The following is a 23,492-nucleotide window of genomic DNA, read 5'->3' as shown; positions in this document are numbered from 1 at the left end:
CCCCGTTTTCATCCCATCTGATATAAAAGGCTGGGTTCACAGATCCCTCCAAAGGAGGAGAGAGCCTCGAGGACACGCTCAAGGACCAAACGTGGCATTCTTGCACTTATTTAGCGATGGGGCGGGCAACACTCCGTTTCACTGCACACTCTTCTCTCTAATGGCCTAGACTTTGCCTGGCTTCCCACACTGTCATTCATGGCTTGCCCAGAGAGCATGAGGGCTTCTCCTTCAGAGACCCTTCCAAAGCCCTTTAGAGCTCTGGCTCCAGGAGCGAGTACGTGGCCCCATACGTGGCTTCCTATGTGGAAAAAAGAGTGGTTGGACTCAAAGTGCATGAGATACAAAGCAGTAGCATCTCACATCTCGCACAAGAGTGTGGAAATCAATGAAAGAATAAAATAACAATTGTATTTCCTTACTACTCACTGAAGTCCCTCCTCATCCCCCCTCCCCTGCCCCAGCCTGACTCGGCAGCTGCAGCACAGCTTTCCCTTCCCGTGGCTGCAAAACATCAGCAGAACCACTACTTGATGAGTAACAGAGAGCCATTTCAGCCAAAATTAGTGCTCCCTTTTGATCTTCTGGCTCCTGGCACTCATCCTAATCCTGCCACCAACATTATCAAGCAGCCCAACAAAGGCTGGCCAATTCAGACTCAGGAAATTGAGCTTGGCTTGCAGGATCAAGAGCGCCAATCAAACCTTTCCCTTCTAGGTGATGTCCCCAATCAGTACTGGGAGGGGGGGTCAGGACCCCTGAGTGTTGAAGTCAAAGAAGGCTGGGCTGAATCTATAGGCTCAGAGCTGGGGCAAACAGTGCGTGAGAGGACTATGAGGCAGGCAGGTGTGGGTTCTCCCACCCCAGAACTCAGGAGATACCCTCAAGGCACCATTTGGGCAAATCCTGTAGTTCAACTGGAGTGTCTGATTTTCCTCTATAGGAGAGGAGGATAATAATGGAACGGAACGGAACACAATAGAATTGTAAGGGACCTTGAAGGCCTTCTAGTCCAGCATCCTGCTCAAGCAGGAGAACCTATACCATCTCAAAAAGGTGACTGTCCAGTCTCTTCTTAAAAACCTCCAGTGATGGAGCACCCACGATTTCTGTGGGCAAGCTATTCCACTTGTTAATTGTCCTCACTGTCAGGAAGTTTCTCCTTAATTCCAGGTTGCTTCTCTCTTTGATCCGTTTCCAACTGTTGTTTCTCGTCCTGCCCTCTGGCGCTTTGGAGAATAAATTGACCCCCTCTTCTTTGTGGCAGCCCCTCAAATACTGGAACATTGCTATCATGTCACCCCTATTTCTTCTTTTCTTTAGACTAGCCAAACCCAAGTACTGCAGGCGTTCTTCATATGTTTTAGTCTCCAGGTCTTTGATCATCTTAGTTGCTCTTCTCTGAACTTTTTCCAAACTCTCAACATCTTTTTTGTAGTATGGTGACCAAAATTGGCTGCAGGATTCCCGATGTGGTCTCACTAAGTTTTTATAAAGCGGTACTAATACTTCATGTGATCTTGATTCTATGCCTGTTTATACAACCCAGGATTGTATTAGCTTTTTTGGCTGCTGCTGCACACTGCTGGTTGAGGATGAGGATGATGAAGTTAAGGCAGGCCTGAGAAAGACTCTGCCACAATTTTTCTTTAAATGACAGAGGACCACCAACTACTGACCCTCTCCCGTTCGCAACACTTTGAACTGCAAAACTAGAGGACCTGGTACCTTCAATTCCCATAAGCTCCAGGCAGTCTGGTCACTGGAAATGGATTGTGGGCTTTGTAGTTTAAGGCACTACATCACCTCCCACAGCACTACTGTATTTCCTATTCTACTGATTGTTAATTTGCGCTTAACAGTGCTGCCAGATGTTTCGGTGCCTGCAATTTAGTGACAGAAAACACAAGAGTCCAGAGAAGTGAGGGACAGGGAGAAAGGGGGGGAGGGAGGGAGGGAGGGAGGGAGGGAGAGAGAGAGAGAGAGAGAGAGAGAGAGAGAGAGAGAGAGAGAGAGAGAGAGAGAGAGAGAGAGAGAGAGAGACTCATCCTATGATTACTGTATGCACCAATATGATGTGAGGATCTTTACGAAAGTTGATGGCTACTTCCAAATCACGGGTTTTTTCATCCTAAAGATTCCAGATGTGGAGGCCCAATATGGGGATAGCAAAGATCCTGATGAGAGACAGGAAGCTGCCTCCTTCCTGTCCCCGTCAGCTGTGCCGTAAAGACAACTTTCACAGCCACCCAGAGAAGGGACATTATTGTTTCTTGGAATCGCCAGTGCTCAACTGGAGATGCCGCTTCATAGAATGACCAACTTGAAAGGGGCCACGGAGGACACTGAGTCTCACGTTATCATCCTTCCCAGAAAATGATTCCCTGGCTTTGCTTGAATGCCTCCAGCAAAGAGGTGCCTGTGCCCTTCCTTGGTCACTGATCCTACTGTTCTTATTTGTCTAATGCACGGCTTTTCAACCTTTTCACAGATTGTACCACTTTTAGGACATGACAATATTGAAGTACCACCAGTGCTTAGCAAGGGGTCAACAACTTAATGACTAAAAAAAGGGGAAAAGTACCGGTTTTAATTTCTTCAGTAATGGTTCCTTTGCTGAATCACTTTCCCTTTGCACTGACAAATGAATAACAAATTTACCCTTATGTATTAATATGCATCACTACCTTGCTATTCAGGTGGCTGGTCAGCCCTTCTTCCTCTCTCCCTCTCCTCTCTCTTTCTCCTCACTGCTGCTGGGCTCTCCTTCGCTTGATCCCAGAAGCCTCTCCTCTTCCCCCATCGTCTTTTTCTCTCTCCCTCTCCCGCCAAAAACCTCCTTTTATATCCTCTCCTCTCTCCCGCCTCGTCCTCCTTTTCCCTCCCGGGTGCGCCACTCTCTGGGGCCCAGGCAGAGTTCCAGGATCAGTTGCTACCCCAGTCTCCCTCCCCCATGCAGCCACCCACTCCCTGGCTGGCTGGGGCACACAGTGCTGCTCAGTTGGAGCTGTGCGCAACAATCCTGGGCCCTTTGCTAAGCCCCGGCAGCTCCAGCTGAGGCTCTCACCCCAGGCCTGTCTACTGCTCCCTGTGATAGCCGAGGCTGCTGGAAGCACCAATCAGGTGGAGCTGCGTGCTCCAACCCAGGCCCTCAGCAGAGCCCCAGCAACATTGCAGCTCCAGCTGACTCTCCGCCCAAAGACTGCGTGTGGCTGCCCGCCACCCCCGAGGCCTCCGGAAGCACCTGGAGCCACGCGCGCTGATCCTGGGCCCTCAGCAGAGCCTCAGCTGACTCTCCCCCAGGCCTGTGCAGCGCTGCTGTCACTTCAGCTCATCCCCCCGCTACACTTGTCTAGGTTGCGTACCACCTGCCAGGTGCCAAAGTGCCACCAGTGGTACACATACCACTGTTTGAAAAGCCATGGTCTAATGGACAATTAGAATCTTCTTCTCATTCCTTACATCCGCCATTCTACGTCCTGCATTCTCAGATGCAACAGAAGAGAGATCAGCCTTCTCGAGCTCTCCTTTCTGGATCCTTCTGCAATCACCTTTTCACTCGGCTAAACATTCCCAGATCTTTCAAGCTCTCCTGGTCAGTTCCTGCTCTCTGACCATCTTCACTTCCCTTCTTTGAACCAGCTCCAGTTTCCCTGAACCCTCCTTAAAATGTGAGGTCCAGAAGAACCTGGTCAATTACTTTAGTGAAAAAATAACAACTTCAGTACATTAAAAGCAGAACCATCAACAGCAGAGTCGTGTTACCAAGTGTGTGAAGGCCGTGCCATGATGGAGGCAAACATACAATTAAAACCAAGTTGAAAGACAGGAATGTCACTTGTTCTTCCTCGCCACATAACTGCCAGTCCTGATGAAGTCATTCTGCCTGGCAGAAATGAGGACAAGAAAAGAAGGCGCTCCTTTCACAAGGTGGCCCCAGACGCTGCCTCCTCCGTTAGCAAAATGCTGCCAGAGAAATGGTGATGGAACAAACACCGACACCGAGCACTTTTCTCAGCAGCATCAGCTGGAAGCTGCCAAACAAGATGCCACTGAAGGCTGCTGTGAGAAAAAGCAACCACAGAGATGTCTTGAGCCGCACCTGCATATTTTAGCAATTAGTAAGCGGTGCCCTCCAAAAGTATGTTGGAGAAACTGCTGGAGTTTGTTTGGTAGAGATCAGGGAGATTAAGAGAGGAGGCTATGCGAGAAGCTGGGGGTTAGTGAGGACGCAGAAGCCCCTTCCCCAAATGAAACATGGGAAAGCTTCACTTGAGCATCAGACAGACTCACAGGTCTAAAGAGGTTGTGCAGGCAACAGCTGGATCTCTTGTTTTGCCCCTGACTGACAGTCAAAAGAGCCAGCCTGCTGGCTTTAGAGTTGGCTTTATTATGGGCTGCTGGCCGCATAACCCCAACAAAGTTCTCCGGGGCAGAGGTCTGCCACTGCAGCATTTAAGACCGATGGACATGAGACACTCTGAAGCATGTCTAGGAGTTTTCAGACGACTGCTGGACACGTGTCCTGAAAGGCTGCAATCGGATGCTGAAATTGTGGGAGGGGTTTTTAAGCACATGTCCAGTTTTTGGGAAGCCCACTGCCATCTTTCTAATCCTGCAGGTGTGACTCTACGAATCTGATAAAATGTGTGTACTTCACTAACACACAAGTTTGCCTTGGCAGAAATGTACAGTAAGAGATATTCATTTAAGGATTCAGAGAAAATCCAATTACATTGGCCACAGTTCTTATTTAGAATAGAATAGAATAGAATAGAATAGAATAGAATAGAATAGAATAGAATAGAATAGAATAGAATAGAATAGAATAGAATAGAATAGAATAGGATAGGATAGGATAGGATAGGATAGGATAGGATAGGATAGGATAGGATAGGATAGGATAGGGTAGGGTAGGGTAGGGTAGGGTAGGGTAGGGTAGGGTAGGGTAGGGTAGGGTAGGGTAGGGTAGGACAGGACAGGATATAAGCTGGAAGGGACCTTGGAGGTCTTCTAGTCCAGCCCCCCGCTCAAGCAGGAGAACCTATACCATTTCAGACAAGTTGACTGTCTAGTCTCTTCTTAAAAATCTCCAGTGATGGAATAATAATAATAATTTCATTATTAATAGAAGAGCTTTTTAACTTAGGATGACATTCTCTCGTAAGAGGCAGGGAGTGCTGCTTAGCTTCCGAGGACCACATATTTCTGGAACAAGAAATGTTATTTTCAGAAAGATGAGATCCTCAAAAAGATAAATTCTGCTATGGACAGCAATAATAGCCTCAAGAAGAACACACACTTGCTAAGAAGTAAGGCAAAGGCAAAAATGAAACAGTACCGGTAGTTCTCGATTTATAACCATACATTTAGTGACCCTTCAAAGTTATAACAGGCCTGAAAAAGTGACTTATGACCATTTTTCACACAATTCCCATGGCCAGGTGTTCAGAGTTCAGGTGCTTGGCAATTGGCATGCATCTGTGACAGTTGTGGTGTTCCAGGGTTATGTGATCACCATTTGTGATCTTCCCAGACGGCTTTTGACGAGCAAAGTCAATGGGGAAAGCCAGATTCGCTTAATGACTGCAGTGATTCATTTAACTGTGGCAAAAAGATTGTAAAAAAGGGCAAAACTCACTTAACAAATGCAAAAGAAATTTTGGGCTCAATTGTGATAAGTTGAGGACCGCCTATACGGAAGTCCTCGACTTATGACTACATTATACTAGTCCAACTCTGCCCAAGGCAGGAGAGGCGTCTTTATACCATCCCAGACAATGCTTGTCCAGTCTCTTCTTGAAAACCTCCAGCGACGGAGCACCCACAATTCCAGGAGGCCAGCTGTCCCACTGGTTAACTGCTCTCACTGTTACTTCTAGGTTGGATGTCTCTTTAACAAGCTTCCAGCCACTGCTTCTTCTCCTGCCCTCCGATGCTTTCTCCCTTTTCTCTGTGACAGCCCCTCAAGTCCTGGAAGGCTGCTATCGCGTCACCCCTAGTCCTTCTCCTTCCTAGACCAGACATACCTAGTCCCCTTAACCATTCATTGTACAGTTTAACATCCAGACCTCTTATTTTTGTTGCTCTTCTCTGCTCTTCAAGGTCTCAATATCTTCTTTGTATTATGGTGACCAGAACTGGATGCAGTATTCCAAGTGTGGTCTTATCAAGGCATTACAAAGCGGTGCTGTCACTTTGAGTGATTTTGATGCTATCTGTGTTGATGCAGCTAGGATTGCATTGGCTTTTTTGGCAGCTGCAGCACATGGCTGGCTCATACTTAAGTGGTGATCCACCAGGACACCTAAATCCCTGTCACAGTTACTGCTGTTGAATGGACCAAACAGTCCATACTGTGGGGATTGTCTGGTCCCAATCGCTTGCTGAGATAAAAGCTGAGTTCCCTCAAGTTGCTGATTTACAAATGATCCAGAGGAAATCAGCTGCCCCCTCAAGCACATGGGGTTAAGGTCTTCTCCACCCACAAGTGGCCACAAGCCTGGAAGGCCTCTGGCTAGAGAAGACCAATGGGGAGCTTCAAAAGCTTGCTCTCCTCCATGCATCCAAGCCCCAGAGTGGCTGATGCTTAGCACACAGTCCCACCGGAAGAGAAGAACAGTCGCTGGTGAAGTTTTAAGGTATCAGATCTTTTGATGCAATAAACTCACCCCTCAAGGCTGATGTTGTGTTCTCTAAGGCATGGCACACCGCCAACAAAACACCTACAAGAAGAAAACATCCAAGTTAAAAATAATCAAGCAGCTAATTGGAAATACAAGTTGACTTTTAAATTTTGGTTGTATGACATCACATTTTGGCAACATATTTTAAGAGATGCAATTTGGGTTTGTTAATGGCCAGACACACGTAGAATTCTGGGAGTTGAAGTCCACACATCTTAAAATTGTCAAGTTTGAAAAACCCTGCTCTAGAGCAAGTCCCATTGGCTGCTGTGAGCAGAGCAAGATAGACTACCTATTTCCACATCCACATGAAGCAGATGGCAATTCCATGACAGCAACACATTCTCTTCCTTTAAAATACTGATGAGGGGGAAATTATATCGGCATTCGGCACTTGAGCAAATCTGCTTTAAGTCCAAACAGCAGCTCTTGCTGTGACTACTTTCCAAAGTGGCCTCATATTTGCAAAACCAGTATAGTTATGTGCATATGCATACATTCCAACCATTTTTCTGGGTCCCATTTGCAGTAAGACAACAGACTTGTAATTTCAGCTGGGGAATGAGCTGGACTTGAGGGGAGGGAGAGATCTGGCAGGAAAAAAGAGAGGAATGTGGGTCAAGAGCTGTAAGCCACCCTCCGTGGCTACTTGCTTTAGAAAAGACATGCAATCTTTATGACCCACCTGACTCCTGGCTAGTAATGCAACCCACTTTTCTCAGAATCAGCAGCTTTTAAAGCAGTCTTTTTCAGCCTTGCAACTTTAAGATGTGTGAGCTTCAACTCCCAGAATTCACAGCCAGCAGGCAGCTTTTAGTAGATTGCTGTTCTCTCGCAATTTGGGGGTTGGATATTTATCAACATTTATACTTTGCTCTGAGGATCTAGTTGAAGTGGAGACATCTTAAAGTTGCAAAAGATTGAGAAACGCCATTTGAAAGAATCGGAGAGGCCCCGATCTTAAGATTCCCTCCCAGTCACCCACCCAAGGGCTTTCTTCTTAAAAAAATCCTGTTAGAACTTTTGTTTTCTCTGTTGTTTCTTGTCCACCAAAGGCAACAGCCTATAAACAAAATGGTCAGGGGAAATCCAAAATGTTGACATCCAAGTCCCAAGAGCAATTTCAGGTAAGGTTCTTCTCCCCTGGAGGAAAAGTATTTATTCATCTGACCTTCCCAAACACGGTACCATCCCTGGAGGAATCTTCCATGTCAGAGGATCTATTTTCCTTCCTCCATTTATAAATGTTCTGACACAACACCCAGAATTGAATCTTCAACACAACACAAACAACGTGGCCTAATTTGAGACTGAAGCCAAAATCTCTTCACAGGTTCTCCCTACCTTGCTGCAGTCTGCTGGAACTCTGGGCCACCCGTGCATTTTGCAGTTGCCACAGTTGGTTCTGAATGCAACTACTGAAAAACTGTTCATGCAATCTCCCACATCTTGCAGGGGGAATTAAAAGGAGCCCCTCGTGCAGGGTGTCAAACTGCCGGCCCGCAGGTCAGTTTCATCGTACTGAAGCCGCACCCACCCCACTGCAGGCAATGCAAAAAGAGTTGCAATACGTCGTGACACGTCACATGATGTGGCGAGTTTGACACCCGTGCCCTAGTGCAAGTCCTCAAAAAGGCAAACCAATTAAAGAGCGAAGGACCTTCCCACAATGGCCCTCTAAAATCAATATGTGCAATACAGCTTCCTAAGCTTGTCCAATTCAGGTCCTGATGAATTCTCTACTCAGCCAAACTCCAATCCTCAAAAAACTGAAACATTTTAAGAGATCTTGTTAATTAATAAAATTACTGAATGAAACTTCACCAGCAATAGCCTTAACTTCTGCTGGCTGATAATGGGGCTTTCTCTTTTATGGAAGGGCTTGGCCTGCCGGTGACCTCAGGGCCAGCCTGGAGTGGCCTTGCCCCGAGTCCCCTCTGACACGACCACACAAGAGAAACCAGCGTGACTGCCTAGTGGAGGAGAAGGAAGCGGTGCCACAAAGCCATCGTCCAGGCTGGCATATTCTGGTTTCCGTCTGGAGAGTGGAGAAGCTCTTTCCACGAGGGTGTGGGCAGACACTCCGCCACGGGCTGAAAGAACTTGGCCAAGGCCGCAGGGTTAGGCTCCAGCTACGCTAGACGGGTATAAAAAGCTGTACTTTGACCCCCTCCCCTCCCTGGAATTCTATGCCGCTGAGTCACCGTGAGATGGCAGGGAAGGAACCAACCCCTCCAGGCTGAAACTGTGACCTGCATAATCACGTCTGGGAAGACGCAGAGAGAACCCGAGGTGCAGGTTGCGCAGAGGTTCGCCCGCCCCTGCCTCCAGAGGCCTGACGCTGCTTTCCATCAACAACAGTCGGAAGCACGCTGGCACCCCGGGGTGGAGGAAGCACCTCCATCCACCCACCCACCCACCCACGGAGGCCAGCCAAGCCCACCAGGGAAGAGGCAGAGCAGCCTGAAAGGAGACCCGGGGTGACCCGAGAGAGGCTGAAGGCAGAAAAAGCACGTTCCGAAAGAGGGCGCTCTCCCGCAGTCTGTTCCAGAGGGAGTTTGCACCGGCTGTTCCAAGGTGGCAGAAAGCAAGGCCAAGGCCAACCCACCTGCATCTCCAGCCATTGAAAGAAGAAACTGAGGCAGGGAAAATCAGCAGCAGAAATTGACCCCAGTTTGCCCCTACTTTCTCCCAGAGAAAGCACGGTGGGGGCGGTATTTTGCATAGAGGTGCATATCTGGGACTGCCCAGGTCCATAATGCTTCACTTGCCACAGATGTATGATGAGCTAGGCCTCTGGATAAAACATGGGCAGCACAGGAGCGCCTGGGGGGGACTCCCTCTGACTCAGCAGAATCCTAATGAGTCAGCAGAGGAATGGCGACTGAGTTTCCCTGCTTGGAGGGATGAAACTGCTGATGGTCTGTCCTGGGAGGCCCCCAGAGCCCCTTCCCACTCAGCAGAATGGCTGAAATATCTCTTTCTAACCTGGCTTTAGCAGCCCCTCCCCCTCCCACCCTATGGAGGTAGACAGCTACATCTTATTCTGGTAAATAAGTCCTCCAATAATTTGGCTCCTAATAAAACAAGTTATAAAAACCAAAGTTCATTTCAATTTTTAAAAACAAGCCATATTTCTGATGGCTAGCTTCTTTATACTATACACGACCCCCCAATTTCTGCTAGGTTTTCAAGATTTAAAGGGTGCCTTTCCTTCTTCAGCCATGAAATGATTAGGCCTCAACGGGGGCGGCCAGATCAATGGCAGAGAAGGGAGCCATTTTGGAGAGTGGGGGCCTCCGTCACAACGGCACCTCCCAATTTTTTAACACTTCTGCGGGGAAGATATAGAAACTCCTCCAATTTATGTCAAATATACAATCCCTCTGATCAAGTATCTCCATGATATAATTATGCAATTGTACTATTTCTGACACACTACCCACTCCTTAATCACATGAAGCTTAAAAGGGGCCAAGTTAGCCATTAATCCCAAAATGTCAGATTCCATCCTGAAGATCATCCATCATATTTAGCTTCAGAGACTCCCGAAGACCCTTGTTTGCCCCATTGCTCTCCCCAAGGGCAAGGCGTTTTGATGGGGGGGGGCGACAGATTGTGGCCTCTTTTACCACAAGGAGGCCGTCCAGTGATTGCTGGAATCCAGCAGTCTGAAGCAGAGATGCTTTACCCTTACTAGGTAAAATTATTAAGCACCATTTACTATGATCTAACACACCGCACAATTTTCAAACTTTCTAATGAGTATAAGCAACACATATGATGAACACTGAAACATAAGCCAAGGCGTAGCCTCTCCATTTGATATCTATGTCAGAAGATGCTCCGAGATGAGAAATGATGACTACACATTTCTAGATTTCTTGAGAAAAGGGTGTGCTGCTAACCCTTATCCTGGACATTTGAGTTTTGTTCTTTTTATGCCTTACAACAGTTGCATAAGAAAGGAACAAACATCATGTTCCTCTTTTCTTCAAAAACTATGGAAGGAACTACACTTTTTTGACCTGGAGAGGAGCTTAAGATCATATCTGATATGGTTGCAACTAAAAATACAAAATGGTGTTGTATCTCAGATTGTCATGATCAACTTACTGTCTGGAGGTCTTCTAATCTATAGGGAAGATCTCCATGTTGGGCATCCTCCACCATATGGCAAGCACCAATGGGAGCTGCAGCGCAGGATGCCAGATTAAGCAGGAGCAAAGAGCTTAGCAATAATGGTGTTAGTGGAATCTCTCCACACACCACAACAGCCCTCACAACAGTTTCAAAAATATTTCCATTACACTCCACTTTTTCATGCAAAGGGGTGGTTTGTTCCTGGCCTGAAGCTTTAGACCCCCATGCCCATATTTCTTCTAATCAAGTGGCACTGGATTATTTAGAAAAGACAACACAGAATATAGGGTTGGAAGGGACCTTGGAGGTCTCCTAGTCCAGCCCCCTCCTCCAGCAGGAGACCTTATACCATCCCTTGTATACCATCCTTATGTTTCTATATCATAGAATCACGGTCAAATAGTTAATCCAGAGGCAAGTCGTTTCACTGGTTAATTTTCTCACTATCAGGAAATTTATACCTAGTTCTAGCATTGATCTCTCTTTAATGATTTTCCTCCCGTTACTTCTTGTCCTGCGCTCAGGAATTTTGGAGAGTAGGTAAACCTTTTACCTGTGACAGCCCCTCAAATACTGGAGGACAGCTATCATGTCACCCCTCATTCTTCTTTTCGCTAGACTAGACCTAGTTCTCTTCACTGTTCCTCATATGGTTTGGCCTCCAGACCCTTCATCATGTTTGGTGGTCTTCTCTGCATTCTTTCTGGGGTCTCAGCATCTTTTTCCTGTCTTTTTTATTTGAAAGGGGTCAGCACAAGCCTTTCAGAAGAATACTTGCTTGAGACAGGATAGGAAGTAATTATATTCCAGTGTGTTTCACTACACAAACGAAATGTTTTACTGAGTTGTCACAATCAAGTTTAAGCCAAGTTGGCATAACAAACAGATCCTCATGCAAGAAGCAAAGAAGTAATGCAATCACCAAAGATATCTGGCTAGGATGAGAAACTGAATTCCAAGTTGATGATTTAATCCCACAAGGTAATTTAGATTAAAACATTTATGAACCAGAGGTCACTTGTGAGCAAAGCACTCTTTGTCTAGAACAGGGGAAAAGAGGGAGAACGTGAAGATTACAGCTTGCAAGTTTTCTTCATCAACCAACCTCAATTCAGTTCCTGCAAGAAATGCTGGTACTACAGAAGCCACAAACCACCTCAGCTTTTCTAACCACACCATCTTGGCCTTCACATGTTGGGGTTCTCTGAACTGGGGAAGAAATTGGTTTGATCTATGGTTTAAGGTCATGGACTGGGGCCAGGGAGATTGTAAGTTCTAGTCCTGCCTTGGACATGAAGCCAGCTGGGGCACCTTGGGCCATCCTTAGGAAGGAGGATGCTGGGACAAACCATCCCCAAAATGCTGCCTTGGAAAAGTGCAAAGACTTGACCAGACAATTGCCAAGAGTTCAGAAGGACATGAATGCCCCCAACTCCTTTCTCCTACAGCGCTACACTACACACTACGTAGCTCTTGAGAAGACCTCAGTTCTTATCTTGTTTATATTGGATAACCTGACACTTCAGGCTCTGAGGCCACATTTTTTCCCCCACATATTTTGGGAGGCAGCCCAAGAGCCCTCCACAAGTTGTGTCTGTAAAAAAATGGAAAATTTACATGGGGAATAATCACATGGTGCCAAATAAAACTTATCAAGTTTGAATTAAAATTTAATGCTAAATCAGTTTTTGCCTAACTGCTTTCATTTAGTGAAGTGTGGCTCCTGAGTCAAAGGGACGCAAAATACAGGGCAGCTTGAAAATCTAAGTGCCAATTCCAAGTCACCAGTTAAGGTGATGGGACAGTGCTGGAAATAATGAAGACCTGTAAGTTCTGAGTAAGAGCAAGCGGTTTGGTCTAGTGATTAAGGTGCTGGGCTAGAAACCAGGAGATGGTGAGTTCTAGTTCTACCTTAGGCACAAAAACCAACTGGGTGACTTTGGGCCAGTCAGCCCAACTTACCTCACAGGGTTGTTGTGGGAAAAACAAGAGGAAGAAGGGGTATTAATTTGCAGCCTTGAGTTACTTATAAAACTAATGAAGGCGGGGCAAAAATCTAATCAATAAGCATTGTAAAGCACTGTGTTGAAAAGCAGGAGGTTAAAGAGAGAAAAATGGGAAAGGACCTCCTACACCAGAGGTCCCCAACCGTTTGGGCACCAGGGACCAGTTACGTGGAGAGAGGTTTTTCCACAGACCAGAGGGTGTGTGGTCTTGTGTGCTGCCTGCATCCCGCAGATAGGGCGCTGCTTGTTTGTGCAGCCGGGTTGCTGGCATGCCACGGCCCAGTACCGGTCCACGGACTGGGGGTTGGGGACCCCTGTTCTACACTCTTACTATCATCTCAGGAAGTCTACCACAAAGTACACCTGATATATGGCTATCCTCTTTCTGGGCCACATTTTTCTCTGTTCCCTTAAAACTCATTGACATATAATCCAAGCCATCACTTCAAAAGATAAGATCTGTAAATACCAAGTGATCTGACGCTGGTCACGACAGCCACCCAAATATATGAAAGCAGTTAGTACATGATGGCTGCTTCCTCCAAAGGTTCTGAGGGCACTTCTAGACCACGTTTTTGGGCCTTCTTCAAGGCAAATAACTACGCGGGTAGCTCACAGTCCAGGGCAGGAGTATGGGTGCAGGATGAGAGTAATTCTCCAACCTATTTTGTCAGAAACAAAATAGCAGCTGAAAAATAGCAACCAACCAGAAAAGGGATTTCAGCCCCTCCATTCTGAGGTCAGCAATAATAATGATGATAACTTTATTGTCACTTTGAATGTACACCAATCGGCATACATCAAAATGAAATTTCGTTGCATACAGCTCTCAAAGGGTCACCACCTCCGATATATACTCCTTGTTCAGGGCCCGCTCAAATTTCACATTGTCCATTTTAGTCTCTAGGGAGTGAACAATGGCACACAGGACAGATGGAAATGGGGCTCCATGTGGATTAGCCCTCAAGTTAGCTTGTATTCTGACAACCTCGCCTTCTTTCCTTTTTCTGATCCTGACTCTTCCACCTTTTCCTTAAAGAGGCCTTGCTTCTTTTCACCCCTGGAGCACGCTGCTGCCACCGCCACCAACTCCTCCAAAAGCCTCTCTCTCTTCCTCTGGGCCTGCCGACAGCCTTATCCAGTTCCTTTGCCCCATAAGCTCCAGGTCCTCTCCTCCTCTGCCTCCTCTGGAAACAGCCCATGCCAGCAAAGATTGTCGGTCGTATGTCGTATGTTACCTTAGTTCCACCATGTTGCTCAAACACATTAAAATTTCCTGATCATGTGGCCTATATTCCTTACTATCCCTCCCAAGGTGACGTGGATCAGCAACACATGCCTCCCCCCAATGTTCTCAGAGGCCAAAGACATTTTTTTGAAAGCAAAGATGTGGCCCTGCCTGAAAAACTCTCCCTCCCGTGTCCTAAAGCAATTTGCACCAAAGAGGACACGGCTGCCATCTTTCCTCCACTTTGGAGCTCCATCTGTTGCAGGTGCCATGGCACTGGATGACTGTCAAGATCAGAGGCCTCCTGATGTTTCACCCCATGACAAAAAGCCCTTATTTGCTTGAAGAATCCAGGGAGATTCTCCTGAAATGCCCCACCTCCAACCAGGTCTGGCAAGCCACAGAGTGACCTCTTCAGCAGTGTTTAAGACAAGCGGATTCCAACTCCCAGAATTGCCTAGTTACCCTTGCTGGCTGGGGATTGGAGTCCACCCATCTTAAAGGCCCTGAGATTGAGAAGCACTGCTCTACAAGGTGTAAAAGAAGGTATTCTTAGGACAAGGCAGACGGACTGTCAGTCATCCCCCTCCCCTAATTGTGGAGCCCCTCAGCTCCTGCCCTCCCACTAGCAAGGCTGGAAGAAAAGAGAGAGCCATGTGCCCTCAGCATCCCAGCTCGACAGCTCTCTTTAGAGTAGTCAGCAAGAGAAACCAGGCAGTTTCGGTGGCAAGAAAGAATCTGCCAGCCAAGGGCAGAGTGGCTCATTCCAGGCCTCTCAGGACCAGAAAGAAGTGAGCCAGAGAAAAAGGCAGGATTCCCACAACAGGTTTTTCAGCTACGCTTCCTCATAGCCAAACTCAGGAATGGCTCCTCTGTTGAAAAGCAACAAGAGGCGTTCAAATTCTTTAGCAGGCGGGCAGAAGAGAATGCCGGAGAAGGCAGGAGAACTCATAGCTCTGAAATTCCCCTCAGCAATCTCCAGAACCCCCGCCAAGCCACAGGGCTGGCACTGGGCAGCCAACTACTAATTTTCTACAGTGGCTTTCCCACAAAATAATCCCTAAAAGTGTATTGAGTCTCTTCGGGTAGATTTATTTATGCCTGTCTTGAAGTTCAACCATCTCCAACCCAAGGGGACCAAAACGCCAGCCCCTCCTGTTCCGATAGCCATGAATAAATAAATAAATAAATAAATACTCAAAAGCTTGCCCACTCCCATCTGAGAAGGCCAGCAACCTGACACGGAAAGCAAAGTTGATGACATCAAGAGGAATTAGCATAACTCCGGACTTGCCTGAATTGGCTTTTTTCTCCCAACAGACCATTTCCTCTTGCAAATCACAGGCCAGAGACTACTAATCTGCCAGGCCGTTCAGCCGCATTTAGGAAATGGCTCCCGCTCAGATGAATCTCTCCCAGGGTTGTTGGCCAACAAGCCTAAGTTTGAACTCAAAGTAACACAGCATTGTGATTTCTTAAAAATTGGTTTTATCAGGAAAAACCTCCGAAGAGTTGGGATAGCCTATATCCTGATTAAAACTTGCATTTTGCTAAAAGTTTAAGCAGACACCCCAACCAAAAAGCAGGGAAAATATGGCTTGCCCTGACTAGAATGCCTGGAAGCCATTCACGGCCCTCAACAGTAAAGGAAGCAGAAAGAATGACAGCGTAACTGCTGATCAATACATTTGTTGACATGGAGTTTATTTATTTGTAAAGTGTATCAGTCACCCACCTCTGTGCAAAAATTCTGATTTGTTCCTTCTTATCGAAGATTAGAAGCCCTTAGCTTCCTTCTTCTTTCCAACATAAAAAACAACTAGTCAGAACAAGTGTTCTGGGACACCTGCCTTTTATACAGTCCTTGACTGACAACCAGTCAATTAGAGACTTTTTGAAGTGACAAGAGAACCCCAAAAGGTACTTATGACCTGGATTCAAAGTTCTGACAGTCACGATTGCATGTTGTGTGTTTGGCAGTCGGCCTGGTCTTACAGCTCTTTAGAATCACAGGGCAGGAAGGGACCTTGGAGGTCTTCTAGTCCACCCCTCTGGGAATGTAGCAAACAGGTGCCTTTAAGAACGCAGACATCACAAAGACCCCACCCAAGAAAGCGCGTTTGGCTGCACCTGCCCACTGCAAGCTGTTTTACACCATCCCAGGCTTAGTTAGTTTTTTCTGCAGTTGAGATGGTTGCATAGACCAAAAAAGTTTGCTTAGTCCATGATCCCACATGCTAGGCTGATTCAAGAACAGGCTAAGTCAATAGCCAAGTTAAGCTTGCTTGTAGGAAAACTGCTGTGATGCATGCGGTCCGCAACAGGTGTTGGAAAACCTATGTACCGTACACACCACACGTTGGCAAACCCAGAAAATCGTAAGAACAGACATTAGTCCCACTTTGTTATCAATCCACACATACAAGCAAGACCATTTCAAAGTACAGCGCCATCCAAACAGGGCACCTGCAGTGAGAGTCAAGAAAATCAAGATAGTCTCCGCAATTGTGCAAATGAAATCCGCCCCTTTTTTTTACATGTATCACATGCACAGCACCTTAGGAGGAGGTATGGTGATCATCACTTGCCCCCCTTCCCCCTCTACAAGGCAGTACAAAGGCAATGTCCCATGCTTCTGGCACTCTGACCTTGTGGCTGTGCTGATGCTTAGAATGAGCCAGGCTGTTGTGACGGTTGAGCAGCCCAAGAAAGTGAGGTCTTGGCCATTGTCCGGCTTCTTGCTCACCCAGCCATTTTCAGGAGATGATCAGGAAACCTCTTCCCAGAGTGGGCCCTATAATATTAGATGAATGCATTCTGAAGAATGCATTCTGAATGCATTCTGAAGAAGGACCAGCCTCTTTATGTAACTACTGAGCAATTCTAACTCTAGACAAACATGCAGCTGATACTTGCACCCTCTAAGAATTATACCCAAATAATGAAGGGATCTTGCACGTTGCAAAGATATCCGATTTAATCTACTGTAATCTGTTTAGGAGACAGTGGTGTTCATAATACCTGCAGTTCTTGCAACACAATAGCCCAACACTCCTTGGGGTACTAGCTCAAGAGCCTTCAGCGCCGTGCCCAAGACATGCTGGGAACATAACTCCCACAATTCGAGTAAGCACAGCCACCATGTCTAGAGTCAGAGGAAGCAGAAGCTGGATTCTATCGTTTGCTTCTTAAGGGAGATTCATCAGATGATTATCAGGCTTGTGCAAACAGCCCATTGCTGACAAATAGTTTTCAAATACTTGAAATATTTGAAGAAGTCCAACTGAACCTTGTCTCTGATGGCCATCATTCAACGATGGGTGAACTTGGAGCTGGTCTGTGTGTACATCTGAAAACTGTTATACCATCAAAACATTTTTGAATTCCAGACCAGCTTCATTTTGACCATGATTAGCCTCGTTCCACATCAAGCAGACCGCATTTCCAGATGGGCTCACTCTTGAACTTCACTCCTCTCCCCAAGTGTTGCCTGAGAGCCCTGCTCTGCCCATCCGCAGCGGTGCTCAGGGCCTGTCAACAAAGCAGCATTCTCCAGCCTGTAATTTTGCAGCTAGACCTGAAATGTGTTTACTCGAAAGTAGTTCCCACTTAATTCACGGCAGTTAGGAAGTAAGCAGGCTGATAAGTCTACATTAGGGATGCTTAATGAGGGTGCCTGGAGGCCAGGACCAGGAATGTCTCAATGGCATTACTCTCCTACGTCCTGTGCAAGAATGGCAGCACTGCAGTGACTCAGGGCAAATCTATTTTTGTTGAAAGCTCATTAAGGGAGAAGTTTCCAAATTGCAAGGAAGGAAGTCCTGGAGTTTCTAGATACAAAAATATAAAAAACAAAACCAACCAAACCCTGAAAGGACAGCTAGCCTAGAACAGAGCAGGACCATCCAGGGCACGTTCAGAAGCTCTGCCCGAGCCCAGCCCATCCTCCACAAGACTTTCCCCAGCGTGGCGCTCTCTGAATGGGTTGCCACCGTAAAGCCCAGAGCTTCCACCAGCACAAGTGGGGCACGGGCATGGGGATCCCCTGGAGGTAGAACATGTGCTCGGGGTTTTGGCCTTCCCAATGCAGCCGTGGCTGTCTCCCCAATCAGAGGGAGATATGAGCGCCCAGAGATGTGGCTGACTGAAAAATAATGCCAGCTCAAGCTTTGACAGCACAGGCCAAATGAGCCAGAGCACTGCAGGGCCACGTCTTGATCTGCTGACTCCAAAGCGCAGGAGAGGCTAGGACTGGGGGGTCTCTACTGTAATTGTGAAGGCATCTTCCTTCAAGCCTCCATGCCCTTGAAACTCAGCCCTGAAAGCCAGGATTTCTTTTCCAAGACCAGAGGGAAAGGAGCTCTGGATTGCCTGTCAAAGTTCCCCAAATAGCACCTCTGTAATTATCCACCTATTTCACATTGTTTAAAAGAAAAATTAGCCTGGACAGCAATGATAGAAAGAAAATCTCCCTGGTTTGCAAAGTCACCTTAGAAGGCTTTAAGTTTAAAGGAAGAAAAACACCAGGCGATACACAGACAATTACCAGGATCAACTCTTTCCAATATCAAATGGTTCAATTGCCAAATATTGTAGGAAAAATGAAGATCTGCTGATCTAGATTCTCTCTCTCTCACACACTCACACACACACACACACACACACACACAGAGATAGATACTGGAAGCACAAACCAAGCAAGCTGAGAGGTAAATAGTTACAATTCACCTAGAAGTCAACTTGGTGCCTACAAATCCCAGAATTCCAATTAGCCACGGATTGCAAAAGGCTGGAAAGCTTTGAGCGCAGTTTTCCCTTTCTTTAAAGAAAAGCAGGTAGTCCTCATTAAGGCGGAAGATTCTTAGCTTCGCTTCCCCCTTCCCGGCGTTTCTCTCGAACCCCGAAGGTCTCCCCCGGCTCTTCTGGCCCCAGCCTGGCTGCTTCAGCCGCGCCGACCAACCGCTTTCTTCCCAGGCTCCCGGGGCGGGCTGGCAAGGCGGGGGCCCAGCGAGCGAGCGGGGCGGCCGTTTCGGAGGGGTTCGAAGCCCGAGCCGGAGACCCCCAGCCGCCAGGGGCCGCCCGGGAAGCAGCGGCGACTTCTGGAGAACTTTCCTCCCGCGCCGGGCTCCGGGTCCCCGCGCGGGCGCACTTACCGAGCGTGAGCAGGGCGACCTCGGCGGCCGCGCTGGCCATGGTGGCCCGCCGGTTGCGCGGAGCGTTGCGGGAGCGGCGCGCTCACCTTTCCAGCCCGCCCAGCATGCCGAGAGCGAGGCTGCCACCTGCGGCTGCGGACGCTCGGCTCGGCTCGGCTCGGCTCTGCTCGGCTTTGCTCGGCCGGCCGGCGGCTCGCAGGTGTGCGGCGCGCCCCGCCCCGCCCCGCCCCTTGCCGCCCCGCCCCCGCGGCCGGTTGGCTGGCGCGCCGGGGGAGGCCGGGTGGGCGGCGCCCCTCCGAGCTGCGGCTGACACGCGGAGCCACCGCGGCGACGGAGGGGCGTCCCGCTCGTCTGGACGCGCCGGCGCGGGTCTCCTGTCAGGCCGGGCGCATTTTTTATATAGTTCAGTTTTATTTCCTTTCACTGTTAACATTAACTTAATTACTTAATTACTGTTAACAGACTTACTGCCGTTGTAGACAATTTGTTGAGAACTACTTCTTTTAGAATGTCTTCAATTTTTTTTCCTTTCGCTTGATCTCATCCCAAATGCTTCATGTTTTCTCTCGCCTCTTCTTTTAGGGTTCGCTATTATAACTTCTCATAAAAGCGTTATAGGCGTCCCAAAGCATTCTTAAGTCAGAACCTTTAGCTAAACCGTTTTCCATGCATTTTCTTTTTACAGTCTTCCACTACTGCTTCTCTCTATAGTTACGTTTCCTTAAGTCTTGCTCTGACAGACCGGGATTCCCTTTTATAGACCAAACTCGGTTTGCGATTGGAAGACGCCCTTGGCAACATCTCTATTTAAGAAACCAATTCTCTGAAATCCTCATCATGTCTGTTTGTGAAAGGGGCCTGTGTCTTTCCCAAAAGTGGCTGCGCTCTCCTGAACCACCATCTTTCTGTCTCTGCGTGTCCACCAGTCCTAAATTGCCCATCAAATCAAGGAAAACTTCTGGTAATTTGGCTGGATATTTTTCTCAAGGACTCTGCACAATCAGTCATCAGTCTTGTTGCCTAATTCGTTCACCCTTTCCAATACCACCTCAGTTCAGTAAATGGTGATCTGTCTTTCAGGTCTTCGAACAATGCACTCATCAGTTATGATTCGGATTGAATGTGGTTTAAACCCAAACCAAACATATGGCTTGTTGCCCCCCAAAACCATTGAAAATGGAAGGTGCCTCAGCTTTGGGTGAATTTCTGAGTTGCACAAAATGCTGTGATTCAGATACGCTCACCAAACTCTTCTAATGAGTTTTGAAAAAACCTAGTCCTTTGTTTCTGTGTACTGTGTTGTTCCATATTGCATCACCAATATCATGACTAATGCAGCCAAGGAGCCAAAAGGCACCAGCTCTCCTTGCCTCTCATCTCCATGCACTTCCTGTGCATAGATATCAAATTTATTGCAAAAAGCAGCAGACATAAAAAAAACAGAAAAATCTGCTTGTTTTCTGATTGGAGATAGGATTCTTAAGCCAATGTGTATTCTGAGACAGATTAAAATAGGATTACAGCCCTGGCTTGATATAGTTGTGACATTTCAACAATAGCTTTGCTTAATTACTCCAAAAGAGAAGAGCCACCTGCTTTTGATCATTGTTTCCGGCCTCAAGTGTGCTGTAAGCAGGAATGAAAAAGTTTTGTCTTCTTAGAGGTGAGCTGTTCTTCAGTCCTGAAAGTTGCCTTTCTGCAGCTGTGCAACCCTCTCCAGGGGGCTCGAGTTCTGGATTCAAAAATTGGGGTGGGGGTGGGGTGGAGTTGTGAGTCAGCAAAGGTTATCCATGGGTAAATGTTGTGGGAATGCAACCTGGGAGTTCTTCAAGTTGGGGAAAGGACGGACTTTTGAAAATGTCGAATAGGTGGTGCGCTGCTTCCAGACTTCAATGACTTTAAGAGGGGTGGGCCTCAACTCTCAGAATTGCCCCCTCCCTGTGTTGACTTAGACTCCAACCCCTGGGTGCCTGGCTGTTTGTCCTGGCCACCTACAGACAGTCCGGCCAACAAAATGGTAGAGACCAGCAACTGGTCTCTGAATTCCTAGTTGAGCGCCAGAAGAAGAAAAGCAGTTCCCTCAATTCCTGTGTTTAAATCTCCAGACAGAGCTGCCTCTTGGCAAGAGTGCCACCAGGTGATTTCTGCAAAGGAAGACCTCTGTATTAAAGAAACCAGGCTGGGCAGTTCTTAAGTGGACAGAACAATAGCTGTTGATTCAAAAATAGAAGACCTTCCATTTCTTCTTCTTGATCGTCCTCCTCTTCCCTCTCAATATCAATTACCATGTTTCCCCAAAAATAAGAGCTTAGTGACAGTTCGAAGTTACAATGGCACTGAAAAAAGTGCCCCCCAAGCCACAGCCGAGCAAGACACCTGCCTGCCTCCCTGGTGGCACTCTTCCTTCTGTCCGAGGTTTTCACTGTTGTGAGAATTTCTGTTGAGGATTGGCAGTGGGGGTGGGGTGGGGGTGTTTGATTTTTATTCCCCCCCTCTGCTGGGTGGTTGCAGCAGGTTTTGGTCACTCCACATGACTCTGGGACACTGTGACCGTCATAAATATGAATCAGTTGCCAAGCATCTGAATGTAAATCACAAGGCCCTGGAGATGCTGCAACATGCCAGCTGAACACTGCTTCTTCTGGGCTCAGCAGAAGCGCCAGAATCAGCATTGAGCTCCACCTGGATCCTGGCGCTTCCACTGAGCCCTGACAGCCCTGCAGCTCCAGCCGTCTCTCGCTCAGGCTTGTGCAGTGCTGCCACCAGTTCAGCTCATTCCCCTCCCCCGCTACCACTTTTCTAGGATGGCCGCGTACCACCTGCCAGGTTCCAATGTACCACAGGTGGTACCCATACCACTGGTTGAAAAGCCCTGTTCTAGACCATCCTCAAATTTTATGAATGCATAAAAGTATAAATGGCATCGCCTGGCCCTCGCCTCACTCCAGTGCAGACAAGATGCTAACCTTAATCACTGAATGAAGGTAGAAAAGTAACATTGAATCATATCCATAAGATATACTAGGCAGCCCGTGCTCCGCAGTGGGGGAGGGGAGAGGCAGGGAAGAGCACAGGTGAGGAGGTGCTCCTGAGGAGACCTGGGGCTGCACCTGGGATCTGCTCCCTCAGCCCCCCTCTCCCACCGGCCCCCCTTCCAAGCTGAAAGGGAGCGCTTCTCCATCCAGCTCCTCTCTGCCTCTGGAAGCAGAAAGGCAAGTTAGGCAGAACCAAGAGCAGCCTGGGAAATCCTGTCCTTTCCTCCCCACCTGTCTCAGGTGTGACTGGGCTCCCAGGAATGCCAGGTATTTGGCTGCTGCCTTGTGGGAGGGTGTCCTGGCCCTTTGGCATCTAGGACACCACAGGGAGTGGGTGGTGCCCAGGTGCGCCCCTCCCTGCCCCAACTGTGTCCCCAGAACAAAGGACATTTCCTTCTGGGGTAGGATGGGCCAAGGAGCAACTCCTCAACCAGTTTCCTCATTAAATCCCCAACAGCCGAGTCACAGGCAGGTAGAGGTAACCCTCCCCCACACACATACACACCCCTGGGAACTGAGTGAGCTACTTGCACTATTTTCCCCACAAAGGGAAAGAAAGCCGTGTCGTGCAAGGAAGGGAAGGGATTCCTTCAGGCAGAAGAAGGGCCACAAAGCAGCCACAAGAGGAAGGAAAGGAGGGAGATGCATCCAGCGCCCAGAAAGCTGCTGGGTGCCGCTTCCACTGGAATCCACCACACCTGGCACACCACCAACCGCAGCACCTTAAAAATTAAGTACAGAGAAAAGTACTGTAAATTTACAGTACACATATAGGTAAAACATTACCTTATTATAGTCTGTTGTTGTAGAGATAAAATATAAGATTCATCTAGGATAATGTAGAATAACAGAGTGGGAGGGGACTTTGGAGGTCTTCTTGTCAAGCAGGAGGCACTTTGCCATTCTGGACAAGCCACTGTCCAATCTCTTCTTGAAAACCTCCAGTGTTGGAGCAGCCATGACCTCTGGAGGGAAGCTGTTCCACTGATTAATTGTTCTGACAGTCAGGAAGTTTAGTCTAGACTAGGCAGTTCTCCAGCCATTCTTCGTATGTTTTAGCCTCCAGTTCCCTCATTACCTTTGCTGCTTTTCTCTGCACAATTTCTAGGGTCTCAGCATCTTTTTGTATTGTGGCAACCAGACCTGAATGCAGTGTTCCAAGTCTGGCCTCACCAGTGTGGAATAAAGTGGCTTTAGTTCCACTTTATACTGCACTAGTTCTATCTATGTTGGATGGAATT

At 47.7% G+C, this 23,492-nt stretch overlaps 1 protein-coding gene across 1 annotated transcript in view; it reads right to left on the bottom strand.

The window, feature by feature from the left end:
- The window catches only part of TGFA (transforming growth factor alpha), a 42,277-nt gene extending 22,889 nt beyond the window's left edge, over positions 1 to 19,388 (bottom strand). The window contains exons 1-2 of the mRNA XM_081333617.1: positions 19,217 to 19,388; positions 6,672 to 6,725 (exon numbers count right to left, since the gene is read on the bottom strand). Coding sequence (XP_081189743.1) covers positions 6,672 to 6,725; positions 19,217 to 19,256 — 94 coding nt within the window. The 5' untranslated portion in view covers positions 19,257 to 19,388. The remainder of the gene's footprint in view (positions 1 to 6,671; positions 6,726 to 19,216) is intronic.
- Between the last annotated feature and the right edge of the window lie 4,104 nt (positions 19,389 to 23,492).

This window comes from Vipera berus (assembly GCF_964194415.1).
Source record: "Vipera berus genome assembly, chromosome: 8".
Taxonomy (NCBI): domain Eukaryota; kingdom Metazoa; phylum Chordata; class Lepidosauria; order Squamata; family Viperidae; genus Vipera; species Vipera berus.
Note: the sequence above shows the minus strand (reverse complement) of the source record. Positions and strands in the feature narration are given on the sequence as shown.